The sequence below is a fragment of the Sciurus carolinensis genome, chromosome 2 (genome assembly GCF_902686445.1).
Source record: "Sciurus carolinensis chromosome 2, mSciCar1.2, whole genome shotgun sequence".
Lineage (NCBI taxonomy): Eukaryota > Metazoa > Chordata > Mammalia > Rodentia > Sciuridae > Sciurus > Sciurus carolinensis.
In genome coordinates, this window is record NC_062214.1 from 198,386,971 (window position 1) to 198,405,286 (window position 18,316).

At 42.5% G+C, this 18,316-nt stretch overlaps 1 protein-coding gene across 1 annotated transcript in view; it reads left to right on the forward strand.

The window, feature by feature from the left end:
* Positions 1 to 11,650: 11,650 nt before the first annotated feature.
* Positions 11,651 to 18,316, forward strand: part of Tdrd9 (tudor domain containing 9) — a 72,199-nt gene continuing 65,533 nt past the window's right edge. The window contains exons 1-5 of the mRNA XM_047539792.1: positions 11,651 to 11,707; positions 12,544 to 12,641; positions 13,857 to 14,078; positions 14,563 to 14,685; positions 17,880 to 17,960. Coding sequence (XP_047395748.1) covers positions 11,689 to 11,707; positions 12,544 to 12,641; positions 13,857 to 14,078; positions 14,563 to 14,685; positions 17,880 to 17,960 — 543 coding nt within the window. The 5' untranslated portion in view covers positions 11,651 to 11,688. The remainder of the gene's footprint in view (positions 11,708 to 12,543; positions 12,642 to 13,856; positions 14,079 to 14,562; positions 14,686 to 17,879; positions 17,961 to 18,316) is intronic.

An 18,316-nucleotide genomic window follows, 5' to 3' on the forward strand; every position in this document is an offset into this window, starting at 1 on the left:
CTAAAGAATCCATACAAGCAAAAACCCGTGAGAACTCATAAAGGCAATAGGATACAGAGTTAACATACATGCATCAGTTGCTTTTGTACACACCAACAATAAACAGTAAGCAACCTGAAAAGGAAACTACAAAAACCATTTATAACAACATCAAAAAGCATAGAATACTTAGGAATTAACCAAGGAAGGTATGATGAAAGTACAAAAGATCACCCAAAGAAGGTGCACAAGTGGAAATGCCCTGTGTGGATGAGCTGGGAGATCTAGTGTTGTTTAGATATCAGTTCCACAGCTTCACTGAAATTGCATCAAAATCTTGTGATGTTTAGAGAGATGCAAATCAAAACTACTCAAAGATTTCATCTCACCTCAGTCAGAATGGCAGTTATCAAGACACAAGCTGTATTAAATGTTGGTGAGGATGTGGGGAAAAGGTACACTCATACATTGCTGGTGGGACTGCAAATTGGTACAACCACTATGGAAAGCAATATGGAGATTCCTCAGAAAACTTGGAATGGACCCACCATTTGACCCAGCTATCCCACGCCTTGGTTTATACCCAAAAGACTTAAAATCAGCAGACTATAGTGATGTAACCCCATCAATGTTTATAGCAGCTCAATTCACAACTAAACTATGGAACCAACCTAGATGCCCTTCAACGGATGAGTGGATAAAGAAAATGTGGTATATATACACAATGGAATATTACTCAGCCTTAAAGAAGAATGAAATTATGGCATTTGGAGGTAAATGGATGGAGTTGGAGAATACGCTAAGTAAAATTGCAAATCCCAAAAACCAAAGATCAAATGTTTTCTCTGATAAGCAGATGCTGATCCATAGTGGGGATGGGTGGGTAGGGAAGAATGAAGGAACTTTGGATTATGCAGAAGGGAATGAGGGAAAGGTGGGGTGGTGGGGATGGGAAGGACAGTAGAATGAGATAGACATTATTACCTTATATGCATGTATGATTATACTACTGGTGTGACTCAGCACCATGTATAGCCAGAGGAATGAGAAGTTGTGCCCCATTTGTGTACAGTGTGTCAAAATGCATTCTACTGTCATGTATAACCAATAAAAAAATTCTTGTGATGTATTTTACAGAAATAGACAAACCTGTCTTAAAATTCATATGGAATCTTGGGCTGGGATTGTGGCTCAGGGAGGCACGGAGTTTGATCTTCAGCACCACACGTAAATAAATGAGTAAAATAAAGGTCTATCAACATCTTAAAAAAAAAAAAAAAAAACTCATATGGAATCTTAAGACATCCTGGATAGCTAAAGCAGTCTTGAAAAAGAACAAAATTGAAGGTACTTACATTTCTGATTTTAAAACTTACTCCAGACTATAGTAATTAAAAAAGTATAAAGGCATAAATTTCAGTGGAGTAGATTAGAAAATGCCCAGAAATAAACCTTTGCATATATGGTGGAATGATTTCTGAAAGGATGTCAAAACCATTTAATGGTGAAAAGACAGTTTGTTTTTTTCCTACAAATGAAGTTAAAAAAGTAAAGTGGATATTCACAGGCAAGGAAGTTGGATCCTTACTTTATGCCATATAAAAAATTAACTAAAAATAGATGAAATACCTAATGTGAGACCAAAAACTGTGAAAAGAAAACATAAAGCAAAGACTTTGGATTTGGCAGTGAATTCTTGCATAGGACACTGAAGACCTGAAGAACAAAAGAAAGAAAGTAGATAAATTAGATTTCATGAAAATTAATATTTGTACCTCAAGAGACTGTTGGCAGAGTCAAAAGGCAGTTCCTGGAATGGGAGAAGGTACCTTCTAGGCATCAGATGACTTGGGATTAATAGGCACACTTAGAACTCCCTTAAACTCTATAGCAGCAGCAGCAATAGCTCAATTCAAAAACAGGCAGTGGAGAACTGGGGCTGTGTGTAGCTCAGGGAAGAGTGCTTGCTTAGCCCCTGAGGAGGCCTGGGTTTCATCCCCAGCACTGCCAAAGAGAGAAAAGCAAAAAAAAGAAGGTCAAAGAAATTAATAGATATTTCTCCAAAGAAGATATGCAAGCTCATGAAAAGATGCCAATTGTAACTATAATTAGCTACTACTTCAAACTCATTAGTATGGCGGTTATCAAAAAGACAGCATGTTGGTTAGGAGGTGGAGAAACATTTTCATGAGAATGTAAAAATGGAGCAGCCACTGTGGAAAACAGTATGGTGGTGCCTCAGAAAATTAAAAATAGAATTAACCATATGATCCAGCAATTTTGCTGCTGGGTCTAAATCCAACAGAGTAGAAGGGGCTGCCTTGCATTCATTTAAAAAAAAAAAAATAGTAGAAGGTAGGGTCTCAAAGAGATGTTTTTACACCCACATTTGGCAGTATTATTCACAGGAGCTAAGTGCAGAAGAAACCAAAGTGTCCATTGACAGATGAGTGGTGTTTTCGTCGTTGTTTCACTGCTGTGTTCCAAAGACCTGACAAGAACAATTTTAGAGGAGGATAAATTTATTTGGGGCTAACAGACGTCACAGTCCATGCTCTGGGCCTAACACAAGGCAGGACATAGTGGTGGAAGGGTGTGGAGGAGGAAAGCAGCCACGTACTTGCCAATCAGGAAGCAGAGAGACTAAGCTCAGCTCACCAGGGTCAAAATACAAAACCCAAAGGCACACCCACAATGATCCACCTCCTCTAGCCACACCCTGTTTTCCTACAGTGACCATTCAAATTCCTAGTGGGATTAATGCACTGATTAGGTTAAGGCTCTAGTAAACCAATCATTTCATCTCTAAATTTTCTTGCATTATCTCACATGAGCTTTTGAGGGACACCTCATCTCTAAACCATAACATGAGTATGCAGAATGTGGTCTCTTGCAATGGAATACCATTCCTTAAAAAGGAAGGAAAACTGTGACCTGTGAGGAATAGATGATCCGGGAAGATGTGCTAAGTGAAATGAACCAGTTACAAAACAGTACTGTTGAATTCCACTGACTGAGGTAGATTCCTAGTCAAAATCTCAGAGTAGAGAGAATGGAGAGCTGACGTTTGTGGGGTGGTGTTTGGATTTGTAAGTGGGAACAATTGTGGAGACCGATGGTGACCACAGTTGCACCTTGCGATCATATTTGATGGTCGAGTGGTACACTTTGGTAAATACACCTCAACAGAAAACTGAAAGCTACAGTTTGATGAGAAACTAAGATGTTAAGTTTTTGCTCAGTATTAATTCCTCTTTAAAATATTTTCTTGATACCAGTACATTTACTTTTTGAAGCTGAAAGTCACATTGCTGTGGGGTTGTCCTATCTTCTTGATTCACACGCATTCGTGATATGCTGCTTTGTATGTGTGGCAAATGGGCAAATCACCACAGTTCTTGCCTTTTATATTTCATAAAGATATTTGTCATACATTTTAAATTATAACAGTTAATTAAGCTTATTCACATCTTCCTTTTGACTTTTCCTTTTGGAACTCAAGGCATTTTCTGCTTCCAAATTACCAAATATGGAATATGGGCTTTATGGCCTTAAAAAAGGAAGTACCTGAGTGTTTAATTTGCTTTGCAGTTGTTTGAAATCAGTGCGATAAGGGTCAGACTTTTTTGGTTAATTTGCATACTGGTTATCCAATACAAAGTAAGTGATCATTGCTCCACCCAGGAGAATTTCCTGGTCTTCCTATGCCAAGTAATGCTGGCATGTATTCCGGGAGACTTGAATAGCGTATCATGGGTCTCTGTGTCCTCTGGACATCCTGTGGGGAACGCAGGTGACCCATTTGTGCCCAGCCTGACAACTCCAGCATCTGGCTGGTTTTCGGAGACTGTCCTGCACGTGTACCCCCTGGCGGCCATCTGCCCACAGCTTAGTTTAGGTCTGCTGGCTCTTGTGGGCCAGACCATGCGTGAACAGCCTCAGGTCCATTTTGTGAGCTTCTTCCTTCCTGCAGCTCTGGCCACCATCATCCAACTGTGCCCACACCCTGGGCCAAGCAGTGAGAGGGCAGAGTGGGAGAGTGACAGGAGGGATTGCGAATCCTCTGTAGCACAGATCCTCCACTGGAAGGAAGGCTTAGGCTCCTGCTAGCCCCTGTGATGCTGCTGTTGCTGTTGCCTGCATGGTATTGCTTGTAGGCCACAGTGAGAGAATGGAGAAAAGAAGAGGCAAAGTGGCAGTTGCCCTGGTTGTGAGCTCTCAGCAGCCCCTTTGCCGCCCCTTGCGACAGAGCTGGAGGCTTCTCCTGGCACTCTGCCTGGGCAGGGCTCGTGTCTGGACCTTGCCCTGTAGTGAGTGCAGATCAAGAGACACCAGAAGAAATAAGCGGCAAATGCCCCTGGCTTGGTGGGGCTTTTCATCTTGGCCTTCTTCCCTCATCTGCGTGCTGCTGTTTGCTTGTCAGAGACCCCAGATGGCTGTGGGGTGATCTATACAGGGTATGGGGTGCTTGATTTATCTGATTCAGAGCAGGAGCTTCAGGATCATTCTTGACCTCCCTTAGTTTTCCATGCCCTGCTACATTTAATATGTCACAAGTGCGACTGGCCCTGCTTGTCCCGTTTCCATTGATCTCTGTGCTGCTCTGGTTCACCCTAGGGTGGTTGGCCTTGATGCTAGGGGTCTACTGAGTTCCCCTTCACCTGTTCACCCTTAAAACTGGAGTCAGACATGTTACTTCTCTATGTGCTCAAAACACATCTTACTCAGAACAACAGCCAATATCTTTCTAGTTACTTCCTGCCTCTCCCAGGTACCCCCAGTCCTCCCCTGTACCTCTCTGGGTACCACCTTCCTGTAGTCCTTTTCCAGGCTCAGTTGACCACACTGGGTATACTCTGACCTCAGTGCTTCCCAGGATTCTTGGGGAGAAGTGCTTTCCCCATGAATAGCTGTACAGCTGTATTTTTTTTAAAAATTTTATTTTCATATATTTTTTAGTTGTTGATAGACCTTTATTTTATTCATTTATTTATATGTGGTGCTGAGAATAGAACTCAGTGCCTCGCACATGCTAGGCAAGTGCTCTACCACTGAGCCACAACCCCAACCCTGTATAGCTGTTTTCTTAACCTTCTTCAGACTTCTACTGCAGTGTTATCCGTCACTTTGTTTAATGTTGCAGTCCTTCCTGCCCCATCTTCTCTTCTGGTCTTATTTCTCCCTGTGCTCTTTTCTAACCTGCTTTATGTTTTACTCATTTTAATACTCTTGACCCAGCTGTACTGTAAGCTCCATGAGGGAAGTCTGTGCTGGTGACTGGTGCTCAGAAGAGTGCCAGGCATGAAGTCAGACCATAGTTACTTATTGATTGAATTAGTGAACAAATATCAGGCAAATGGTAACCAAAAAAATGGTGACATAATTATTAGCATCAGGTAAAAGAAAGCTGTAATACGAATGGCATTTTATTAAAGTGTATTAGCACTCTCCAGAGAAACAGAACCAATGAAATGATTATTATCGTGGGAATCGTGTCCCAGGATTTTGGAGACCTGATGTCCCATGATATCCTGGGGAAACAGGAAAACCAGTGGTATAATTCAGTATGAAGTTTGAACGCCTGAGGACCTGGGGTAGTGGAGCTGCTGGTGTATGTTTTGGAGCCTGAAGGCTGGAGACTCAGGCACTCCTGTGTCTGAGGGCAGGACAAGATGGTGATCCCAGCTCAGAATACAGATAATACTTCCTTCCCTCCATTTTGCTGTTTGGGTAGGCCTCACTTGGATGATGACTTCTGACCTGTGTTGGGAAGAGTCTGCTTAGTCTGTTGGTTCAAATGCTGATCTTTTCCAGAAGTGCCCTCACAAGATGAAGCTGGAAGTGGTATTTTACCAGCTATCTGGGCATCTCTTGGCCCAGTCAAGTTAGCCATCGTGTTGAGTCTCAAATTTGAAGAATCAGTAGTGTACACACTCATTCTCTGACAACAGTTGACTTAAATTAGTCATTGAGAACAAAAAATAATTTTTTTTATTGTAAACAAATGGGATACATGTTGTTTCTCTGTTTGTACATGGAGTCAAGGCATACCATTTGTGTAATCATAAATTTACATAGGGTAATGTTGTTTGATTCATTCTGTTATTTTTTCCCTTCCCCCCACCCCTCCCACCCATAATATAATTTTTTTTTTTTTTTTTTTGGTGCTGGGGATTGAACCCAGGGCATTGTGCTTGCAAGGCAAGCACTCTACCTACCAACTGAGCTATATCCCCAGCCCAACATAATATAATCGATAGCATGTTATAATATATGTCACTGCAGCCGCCAATTATGTAATACTTAAATGTCCTGAGCACTTTTTCAACTGATGTGAACAGAGCCACGGCAATCTTTAAACACCATTCATGTTAAGTAAGGGTATGCCATAGTTTTAGATTGTCCCTCCTTTGGATGTGTTTTTCAGGTTTTAATCATGAATATCATGAAAAGTGCCCTTCCTCCCTGGAGTTCTTCACACCCCACCCAGTTTTACTTTCTCCACTGCATTTGTAGCGTCTGACATACTGTGTCTGGTTCACCAGGATGGTAGTTCTGTGAGGGCGAGGACGTGACTCTGCTCACTGCGCCGTCCGTGGTGTCTGAGGGCACCTCACATGTGTGAGGCTTCCATGCATGTGTTTGCGAGCCTCTGTTTACAGGTGCAAGGATTGTACTGAGGAAAGTTTTGATTGTAGGAGCTGTGTGTTTCACATTTTAGGAGATACCACTAATTTCCCTTTAGGAAATTACCACCCTCCCCTAAATATTCTGAGACTGTTTTGGCAATATTAGTATGTGAAAAATGGGTTCTCATTGTTTGAATTTGCATCTTCCTGGTAGCAGTGAGTTTGAGTGTGTTTTCATTTACTACTTGGCTATTTGCATGTTCCCCTGTACCTTAATGAAAACTAAGGATCAGCAGTCTGGTGTTTTTTTGGGGAATAGTATCCAATTTTTACTATTATTTTCAGGACCCTCAGCCAGAGGAGCTCGGAAATGGAGTATATTAACAAATACAGACAACTTGAAGCACAAGAATTTGATATGTATAACAGCGACCAACCATCCAGTGGGCCAGGTAAACAGGCATCTTTAAATATCTTAAGTATGATGTGAGTGTTCACACACTACATTATGTTCTAAAAAGTTTAAGAAATATGGTATTTTTGTTAAAGTAAGAAATCATATTGCTTGTTAATGTTTAGGCACATGAGTATATGAGAGGTTGTAGAATGTTCATTTTTTTCTCTTATAGTTCCTAAATAGATGGTGTTTTGAATATTAATAATGGTTCCTTGCCTTATTATTAATTGAAACTATTTAATTTTTTAAAAAAACTTTATAGGAGTGTTTTTTAATAATAAACATTGAAATGAAAATTTAAACAAAGCAGACTGTGTAAAGTAAGAAGTAAAAGTTTCTTACATCCTTTTTTTCTGGCCACAACTGTTTAGTTTGGAACAAATTGCTTTAGTGCCTCCCTAGCGTCAGGCCCTGTTCATGTGGTGGAAGCTCTCCGTGGAGTTTCACTTTATGAAGGTTGTTCATGATGAACTTCCTACCGATCCAGCCAGGAAGCTCTGCCTCCCCTTTTTCTATTTGGTGTACCTATCCTCTGACTTAAGCACAGAGTTGGGGTTATTTTTCTTTTCTTTCTTTTCTTTTTATTTTTTTGTACCAAGGATTGAACCTAGAGGTGCTTAACCTCTGAGCCACATCCCCAGCACCCCCTTTTTAAAATATTTTATTTAGAGGAGTCTAAATTGCTTTTTTGTTAAGTTGGTGAGACTGGCTTTGAACTTGTGAACCTCCTGCCTCAGCCTCCTGAGTCACTGGGATTATAGACATGTGCCATGGTGCTCAGCTCCCTTTTCTCTTTTTAACCTTTTTAATGACGATGAGATATGCATACACACAAGTACTATATTAATCCTTGTCCTTCTTGGGATTTATTTGGGTTTCTTGACCCAGTGTAGACTGGTTTTCCTTTATCAGTTTTGGAAAATTCTGAGCCATTGTCTGGCACATTCTTTCATTTAGTTTTGTGTTTTTACCTTTGCCTGCGAGTGGGGTCACTGTGCTCTAGTGTGGTTAATTCATTTATATTTTACCTTAAGGCAAAGGCAACCTGAACCCTTTGCCTTCCTCTGTGTTCTTACCTTAGTGTAGATGTTGGCCTGATATGTGTTCATTGGATCATTGTCCCTTCAGTGCCTTTAAGGAGATGTGTGTGTTCTTCACCTAACATCTTTAGTGGTCTCTGGAGAGAGATTTTTCTGAACAACCCAGTGCATTATTACTAGAAGTGATAGTTCGAAATGTGTGTGCCCTTTGATGCTTCTCCTTATGCTAAGAACAGTACAGGTTGTGCACTCAAGAATGTCGATTGCATCGTTGCTTACTTATAGGAAGTCTAGGAAGTCTTGAACATCAGGATAGAGGGGTTCTGGGTTGCTGTGCAGCCTCAGTAGGGCGTGGAAGAGCCCTGTGAGTTACTGTGGAGAGAGGTCTGTCATCTAATACTTCAATTTGTGGAAGCATGCTGGTTAGTTTCTAGACAACTCTATGTGATGCCATTCTTCCTGTTATACCTGGGGCACACACAGTCCATTACACACTGCACACTGGTCTTGAAACCCTGCCATGTTGGATTGCCACTGTTTGGAAATTGCTAGATTACAAATGAATGCCTGCAGTTTAGAGTATCTGTCCTCATAGTGTGTGTTTTTGACTCATATTTTAAACTGCTCTTTGCTTTCTGTCTGTGGCATCCTAATACACTTAGATTTTGTCACTGAGCAGTCACCTGAACTGCAGCTTTGGCTTCCTGAGGAGGGTATGTTCAGCCACCAGCAATCATTGAGGCGTGTGTGTGCCAGCACTGTAAGTCAGCGAGAATCCTTCCTTCTCCAGAGCTCTCTGAGGTCAGAGAGTTGCATAAGTAAATGCTTTTGGAGTTAAGTACTCTGAAAGACAGGGCCCACAGCCGTGGCCAAGAATTTTGGTCTTAACAGGCAGAGCAGTGGGAAACTACCCAAGGTTCTAGGTGTTTTTTTTTTTGTTTGTTTGTTTTTTGTTTTTGGTGGAGGGCGGTCGATGAGTGTGAAGGGAGGAGAGGGTTTCACAGGCTTAGGTTTGTGTTGGGGAAAGAACACTTTTTTGAGACTTGATTGGGGGGTGAGAGTGGACTTGAGGAGAGCAGCTGGGAGACACTGCCTGGCCCAGGTGTGACTCTATGGACATGCAATATGGATACACACACACAGACCCCGAGCTATTTCTACTTTTGTGTCTCCTTTTATGAAAACCATGAGATAACACTGCTACCCCTAACTCCAGCCCAGCCCTGTAGGCTTCAGCTGAACATTGTGTTACATCTAGTTGTAAAATACTTTTGATTTGGTGAGATACTGCTGGTGTTTCATTCATAGGTATTTAAAAAATTCTTTGTAAGTAGAAATTCAAGGACAGATGCTCCGTGAATTTCTGTAGATTAATTAGAATCATTGCCTGTAGTTAAAGGCTAGCCACTTTTTGAGCTAGAGATGGAATAGCCTTGGTAAGCAGAAACTCTCCTGTCCGGAGAGCCTGGACCAGTTCCAGGTCCAGGCCTCCTCAGGGCTCGTTTGCTCTCTCATGGCACTTGAGTTTGTCCCGTCTAATGTCTTTGGGTGGTGATGAAAAGCCACAGTTCTGCCTCCTTTTTCATTTGTGGTATCTTTAGTGGTTGTTCCTCCCTCCCCCCATTTAGTTTTTTTTCTGAGCTTTTAAGAGCATAGCCTCCATAGAGAAGGGAACCCTCTGTCAAGCCAGGCCAGTTTCTTGTGCATTCTGTTCTTGGAGAACTTGATATGGAATTAGCTATTTGGAAGATTAAATTTTTTGGTTAAGTCAGAAATGCAGTAATTAAGCTTGTTTTCTGTAATGTCTACTGTTTTTTTAATTAAAAATTAAAAAAAAAATTTTTTTTTAGTTGTCAATGGACCTTTATTTTATTTATTTATGTGTAGTACTGAGAATCAAACTCAGCACCTCACACATGCTAGGCAAGTGCTCTACCACTGAGCCACAACCCCAGCCCCTACTGTCTGGAGTTTAAGGCAAGACATGCTGTTGTGTTCTTCATATGAGCTGGTATGCCACTCATTAGTTAAAATCCTTTCTGTACTGTTTGGAACCTCTAATTATGAAACTTTTGATTAGATTTTAAATTGTGGGATGGCTTAAGGAGGAGAACTAGTGATTTTTAGGGTTTCCCCAGTTCATATAAAATATTTTAACGCTTTAGGATAAAGAGATAATGGAAAAATGTGAAAATAAAATGAGATCATGTTAAAAAAAAGAGAGAGTAGCAAATTTTGAGGTGGCAGTCTTTGTCATGCCACTTTGTTCACCGTGTCACATGTGGTCTTATTTGCTTTAGATTCCCCTCAATGCTTTTCCTTTTGATTTGTTGCTGATATGAAGCTGACTGAGCCTCCAGCCTCCCTTGTGCTCTTTGGCTTCTGCCTGCCCTGGGGCTGCGTATGCAGAGGCGGGCTCCTCCTGCTCTGGGTCTGCTTCAGCCAGTGACCTGAAAATGTCAGGTGGTGTTTTGTGGCACCAGGAGAAGGGTTGTTGTTTAGACAGTGCAGTGAGGGCTTTTGGCATTTTTTTCCCTGTGAAATTTCTATCTTTAAGTAACAGCCTTCAAAATTCGAGTAATCAAGTCATATAAGTCACATTAGTATTGTCAGAGTAACAGGCTTTGTTTAGTGGCACATTGAAACAGGGCCTCAAGTCTGAGCAGAAACATGTAGCTGCCTTCTGGTATGTCTTCCTCAAAGAACCTTCATTCTCTCCCATTGGAGAGCTCTTTCCTCAGCCTCTGGCTTCCACTGTTCCCCTTGTTTGCTTGCCCCTCTGCCCCTGCTGTGTGTGTCCTCATTCACCAGGGTGTGTAGCTTTTTCCTTTCCTGATTGTGTTCTGGCAGGAGTACTGGATGAAAGTGAAGTGTGGATGGAAAAAAATTCCTGCTTTAGTGAGCCGGTGATCTGAGAGGCCTAGGAAGCTTTGCAGGGCAGGACTTGGAGAACATCCCCCATGTGGCCAGGAGTACCTTAGGAGGAGTACTGTTTTCCCCAAAGGAGCATGTTTTTGCTTGGAGTGATTACAACAGATCTGGCTCTTCTCGTTGTGAAATTGATTCGGACACAGGGCAAGAGGGGCAGAACTGTTTAGCCTGGGGAGCACTTGTTATGTTTGAGATCCTGGGCTCCATTCCCAGCAGGGCCAAAAATAAAACGAAAAAAAAAAAAAAAATAGCCACATCTTATTTATATGTTATTCAACCAACTATGAAAGAAAAACTTGGTGCATGTTTATTAGGTGGGACAATGGTAGGGAGGAGCCACTGGAACAGAAAGGAAGGGCCAGCTGGGGGAGGGAGAAAAGGCTCTACGAGGAAAGGGGCACTCAGAGAAGGGAGCGATTTGGGGAAAGAGTGAGTACACCTAAAGAGTTTACTTATTTTGGAATTAAAATATATTTCCCAGTGAATGCTTACACCCCAGGAATTTGATAGTTAATCAGCTTGCCAGGTGACAGCCAGAGGTGGTTCAGGGCTCCTAGGGTGGCCAGAGCAGGGCGCATATTGAGAGGATGTTTACTAGAGAGGAGTATTCAGACCTGGGTGGCACCCTCAGCAGGGTGTTGTGGACCCTTTCATGAGGCCCGAGTTGGTAGGTGTGTGTGATTCATTTGTTGGTTTATTTTAGTAGCTTGGAATGCACGCTTAACAAGTGGGTGTATTAAGATTCCATTTAAGCACTTCTTTTTTTTTTTTTTTTTTGTACCAGGGATTAAACCCAGGGGTACTTAACCACTGAGATACATCCCCAGCACCCACAACCCCCTTCCTTTTAAAAAAATTTTTGAGACATGGTCTTGCTAAATTGCTTAGGGCCTCCTCAAGTTGTCAAGACTGGCTTTAAACTTGCAATCCTCCTGCCTCAACCTTCTGAGCCACTGGGATTATAGGCATATACCACCATACCCGGCCATTTAAGCACCTTTCAATAAGTGATGTGTCCTGTTTTGCAGGACATTACCTTGGGAAGTAGTATAGCTCACTGTGATGGAAGGATGTGCATGTTCTCTGTTCACTGTCCAAACTTATAATGGGCTGTTATTAAAAAAAATATATATAAAAAAAAGAATATATATATATTCTTTTTTTTTTTTTTAGTTGACAATGGACCTTTATTTTACTTATTTATATGTGGTGCTGAGAAACGAACCCAGTGCCTCACACATGCTAGATGAGTGCTTACCCCTGAGCCCCAGCCCCAGCCCTGATAGTGGGCTATTAAGGGAAGTTGCCCTTTCACTGGTTTCTTCTGTTCTTTTGTGTAAGGGAAGTTTCTAATAAGCCTGTTGGTTGTATCAGCCTGTAGGAAATGTGTTTTTTCATTTGTGTGTGTACATGTACATACCAGCTAGAGCAGAGTAACACTGGGTTCTTTACTTTGTGTTTTCAGATAAACTAGACCATTGTATTTCTTTATTTTGTCCGAATCCAGGTCCAAGGCCGCCTTTGGCTAAATTAAGCAATGCGACATGCATCCCAGAGACAACTTATAAATACCCTGATTTGCCTATAAACCGATGTAAAGAAGAGGTAAAATTATTTTTGTCATAATGTAATTTTGCTGATTGAATAGATGCCTGAGGCCCAACACTGTTGATTTACCACATGAGCCCACCTGTGTGCAGGGCTCTGCAGACAGCTACTGAGGAGCTAATTAGCCTGGGGCTCTGTGGAGGTGGTTCCCTGTGACCATGCTGCTGATTTTTCTGTTGGCTTGTGCTCAGTGTGTTTAGCCTCCATCTACTTGCCTTTGTACACTGGGCTTGTCACCTGGCCGCATCAACCTTCGCAGTAGGTGTCAGTCATTGCTGGTCCTGCCCCAGCAGAGCTGATGGAAGAAACTCACCATGAGGTCATATTATAAGAGAGGATGTACCCCAGCATCTCTGTGGGGTTCTTCTTTGAGTATTGGCCCATATTTTTGCCTGTGGATTGATTTGTCAATCATTTACAGATCATTTTGTTACTGAGGCTAGGCCAGGTCTAGCAGGAGGATGGTTGAGTTTCTGATTACTTACCTGTTATTAAACAAGGTTAAAAGAAAGTATTGAAACCTTTATTAACTAGCCTAGTGGATAAAGCAGTTACAAGGGAAAACAGTGAGAAATGTTCCAAATTTCATTTTCATTTTGTTTAAGATTGAATCATGCAACTTTTATAGAGTAGATATACTTCACTAATTTTTAGAGGCCAATATTCAGATTAGTTTGTATTCTCTGATTGATATCCATTGCTAGATGCATGAAAGAACTCAAAGATTGGGGGTTGGTGGGAAGGAATTAGATTGAAGTTTAGAATAATCTGTATAATCTGTAAGTGAAGAACTAGACATTTGTTTGAAAATTCATCTTGAGTTTAAAATGAAAATTTAAAACCACGCGAGTATAATAACCACTTTGTTTTCATGTAGTATCACATGCAGGTTTATGGCAAAATTTTGAAACAATAGCAATTTAGACTTAGGAACATAGAAATCCAGATGGTAGTTTCATGTCTGTAGAAGAAATTTGAGACCTAGAGAGCTGAAGTTCCTTGACCAGGTTTACACAGATATTAATAGTTATGGTCCTAGGGGTAGTGAAATTGGGCTTAAAAGTGGCAGCTTCTTTCACTCTCTTTTGATGTCTGGATGGTTAATTAATAAATTTTATTTAAAGGAAAACAAAATCTTATTAAGATAGATAATATGTTATGTTGTTGTCAATTTTGTGCCAATTTTGAAATAAAACTTTTAAAAAATTTCAGGTTATTTCCTTGATAGAGAGCAATTCTGTGGTAATCATACACGGTGCCACCGGAAGTGGTAAGAGCACTCAGCTCCCGCAGTACATCTTGGACCATTATATTCAACGCTGTGCCTACTGCAACATTGTGGTCACCCAGCCACGGAAGATAGGTGCCAGCAGCATTGCCAGGTGGATCAGCAAAGAGCGCGCTTGGACTCTTGGTGGTGTGGTGGGCTATCAGGTGAGCATGGGAGAGAAAGCCAACCTCTCTCTGCTGTGATTTCTGTCTGTGTAAGTCGATGATGGTATATGACTTTTCTACTGAGCCAATTACTTACAGAGCAGAACCATGGCATTAATTAAAAGAAAAACTGAATTTCTTAAAAACAACTTTTAATTTATTTCTCTGTTGAATAGGAGAGAAGTGAGGATTCTTAGGCTCATGGCTTTTATAATTTTATCATTTTAATTATATCTCTGTAGTGTGGAAGGTGTGTCTTCATACACAGTGGTTGTAACATGAAAATGTGTTATGCAGTATGACTAGATAAGCCAGCCCCTGCCCAGAAAGGAAGAAGAATTCAAATTGAGAACTTGACTTCAGTTTCGACACTGCCTTCTGAAATACAATGTTTTAAAATTCCTTATCTCCCTGTTTTGGTAGTTAATGGAAGCCATTTAAACCTGACCTCTTACCCCTTTCTTCCTTCCTTCCCCAATTTCAGGTAGGACTAGAGAAAATAGCAACAGAAGACACCAGGTTAATCTATATGACCACAGGAGTCCTGCTGCAGAAGATAGTCAGTGCCAAGAGCTTGATGGAATTCACGCACGTCTTCATTGATGAAGTGAGTGCTGTGCCCTTGAGAGGGCCTGCTCATGGAGGACGTAGCGTGGGTCTCCTGCAGTGTGTCCTCCTGTGATGGGTCCACAAATACTTTGTGTCTACAACTGCCCTTTCTACTTATGAATGTGAATTTTTAAATCCTTTGCTCTTCCTTTCAAATTATGGGGGCAGAAAGTTGAGGACTAGGAAAAGATTCCTCGTGGAGACCTGGATTGGTAGGCTGCAGACCCAGTGAGGCCTGGAACTGCTTTTATAGAGGAGGTTTTACTGGAGCTGTTTGCCCTTGTGTGTTGCTGTCTGTGGTGCCCTGGCTGCGGTGGCAGAGACCACACACATGGGCCTTGCTTTTCTGCAAGGGGAGAAGCCAGTCACAGTAAGACAGGAGAACCCTGCAGTATGTGCATGTTTTCAGCCACATCACAGGAGCTCTCTAGCTAGGAAATTAGGGCCAACAGTAGCTTTTTAAAAGATTGGACTAGGGGTGTAGCTAACGTGAGGCCCCTAACACTGCAAGTGAAAAAAAACAAACAATAAAATATAAGTTATTGCTCTAATAAAGCCCTGTGAACTGTGTTTTTGTGCTTGGTTTAGCTTTCTTGTTTTTCTCCTTCCCTGTTTCTTTTGGACTTCTCAGTAGGACAGAATATTTAATTGATATTTATATTTCTAGTACCACAATTTTTCCAGGAGCTTTGGAAATGGCTCCACCAAAAACTCCTGTGTTTTAAATCTCATCAGCAATTCTGTCCTGAGAAACTTGACGCATTTCTAGTGAGGAAGAAATGTCTGCTAGTATGTAGGTATGTGGAAGGCCGGGCTCTCAGAAGAGTGCAGCTGTTTGGGCAGCCACTGGGCAACAGGCCCCACCACTCTTTGGACGTGTTCGATCGTTGATCATGGCAGCAGGCACCGCAGGGCTGCACGGTGCGCTATGCTCTTGTGTGTGCTTGCTTGACTTTACAGAACTGCAGGTGTGTAGAAGGTGGAAATGAGTGGCATTTCCTCCAAATAGTGTTGTGGACAGTGTGATTCAGAATTTGTTTTTTCTCACTTGGCAATTTTGAGTGTCTTTAGGTAGAGCTCAAATTTAGATTCAATCAGTGGTCCCTTATTGAGCTCTTTACTACAGTTCAGCCCATTTTACATGAAAGGAACCTGAAGCTTAGCCAAGCTCAGTCATCAGGCCGCTGGAGCAAATGGTATTGCAGGGTTTGCCTCCAGAGTGTACTCCAGAGCCTGTGGTGCCAAGGCCTACGTTTGCTTTTCATCTTTCTGGTGTTTGCTGATGAACTAGCAGTCTCTGCATATACGTAGGTGAGTGACAGGCACTGCATCCTTGACCATATTCTTTTCTAATGGTTGAACAGAGGTGGCTGCTCTCTGCAAGAACTCACCCTGCAGGGGCAGTGGAAGTGTTGGGGGCTGCTGTGCGTTCACCCCGCAGCCACAGCTGCCTGCTGCAGCACTGAGTTGCCAGCACCCGGGGTGAATGCACAGAATGTACCTGGAGGATTAAGTTTATAGGTAGGATTGATCACATTCTCTGGGATGATTTCAATTTCAGAAGAAATGTAAGAGCCAGAATTGAAGATAGCCAGGTTGTTTAAGATGGAACAGTAACATTTTAGCGTTTCCACTCTTGAAAAAAAAAATAAGTTCGTTTCAGGCAGGTCATTTGTTCAGTGAGTATGTTTTGAGTTCCTGCTGTGAATGAGGGGTCTCATTAGTGCCTAGTTTCTTCCCTCAGCTCCTTGCTGCCTGGGGAGATGGGTGGCTGCTGAGGGGGTTGGTGCTATGGGGAGAGTCCTGTGGTGGGGGACCCTAGGGACCTGTAGATGGAGTAGGTGGGGTCTTCGGGCAGAAGGGCAGGAAAAGATGGGTGTAGAAGCTCAAGGGGAGAGACTTCCATGCTAGAGGTGGAAGCAGTAGACCTAGAGGTGGGACTGGGGTGGGGGAGAAGTTGCCTTTGGGGTCCCTTACTGGCGGTAACCTTGGTTTTTCTTTCTCAAGTAAGATATGGGAGGCTTGAGATGAGATGTCTCAGGTTGGTGATAGGATGAGATGAGAAGGAGCTTTCATGGTGGTCTGAGGACTTCCAGCTGCCAGTTTCTTCTTTCTCTGTAGCACTTCCCTGCACATCTGCTTCAGTGGGGAGCGATTCTGAGTGGGACTGGGCGCAGAAGTAGCTATGAAATGACATGTTGGGGCTTTTCCCCTGAGGAGGGTGCCCCCTCTTTCAAATGTAGTGGCCGTCTCTCTTCTTTGACAGAGAAGTATCTTCAGATAGAAGCTTGCCATCCCTTCGTGTACAGAGGTACCCTGACCAAGTGTAGGTTAATGGGGTTCTCTTAGAGAAGGGGCCCTTTGTCCCTGGCTGATTTGGATGGGCCAAGGATTGGTGGATCTTGGGGTAGGTAGCTCAGTCTGCATGTGGAGGCAACCATCTCCTGGGCACACTTCTGTGCTGGTGCTGTTGTTCTGCTGCTGGCCTTACCCTGACCTTCCTCTGACCAACCCAGCTTTTCCAGGGCCAGTTCTCACCGACCCTTGTGAGGGGCAGTTCTGCACATCATGGAGCATGACACGCAGTTCCTCAGTCTGCATTAGACTGCCACATCTTTATCTCTGTACTTGGCCACAATAGCACTGAGCCTTTAGACCATGACTGAGGGGTAGGCAACGGGCACAAGGGGTGGACCAGTGGTTCTCTGTGCTTGGGAATTTGCTTGCTATGATCTGCGGGCATAATTGGCACTCAGAGGGCAGGGCCAAAGATTCTCCACGTTGCTCTGCTCAGATGCCAGTGGGCCCTAAAGAACACACTGAGAGGGCTGGAGTTGTGGCTCAGTGAGAGAGCACTTGCCTGGCATGGGTTTGATACTCAGCATCACATATAAATAAATCCATTGACAACTAAATAAATAAATCCATTGACAACTAAAAAATATTAAGAAAATTGTTAAAAAGATAAAAAAACAATGAGGTAAGAGTGGTGCATGTGATAACCCTCTGGCTTGTGGGCAGATGTTCTTTGCCTTCTCTGAGCCAGGAGGGGTGCCACTCCCCTGAAGAGCCGCATGGGCAGCCAGCTGGTTATCCCATCTCCCAGCAGCGCACTGAAGCCCCCTTCTCTCCTCATTTAGTAGTGATGTGTGCTTGATGCCATGTGGGGATGCCCTCTTTTTTATTTTGTAGGTACATGAGCGAACTGAAGAAATGGATTTCCTGCTGTTGGTAGTTCGCAAACTTTTAAGAACAAATTCACGTTTTGTGAAGGTAAATTTCATTTTATGAGTAACAGGAATATTTATAAAGTTAAGACTCACTGTTTACTTGTGTCTCTCCCTGTCCTGTTTTAATAGAAACAGTTGGACCCAGCCTTTTAAAATGCATTGTTATGCATACTGCCCAGGTTGTCCAGGAGGTGGACTGAGGGTTACTCTGAGGTTCACAGTATACAGCATGGAACACTTTTTGGTTATTGTGTTGTGTTGAATTCTCACACTGTCTCCAGGCTTTAGAAAATGACCTAATAGTAGTTGACTGCAATGAAATGCTGGGTCTTTGGCTGAGCAGGAACCATGGTTTAAAGGTGTGCAGATGACTCTGCAAGCTCTGTTTTGGAAACAGCC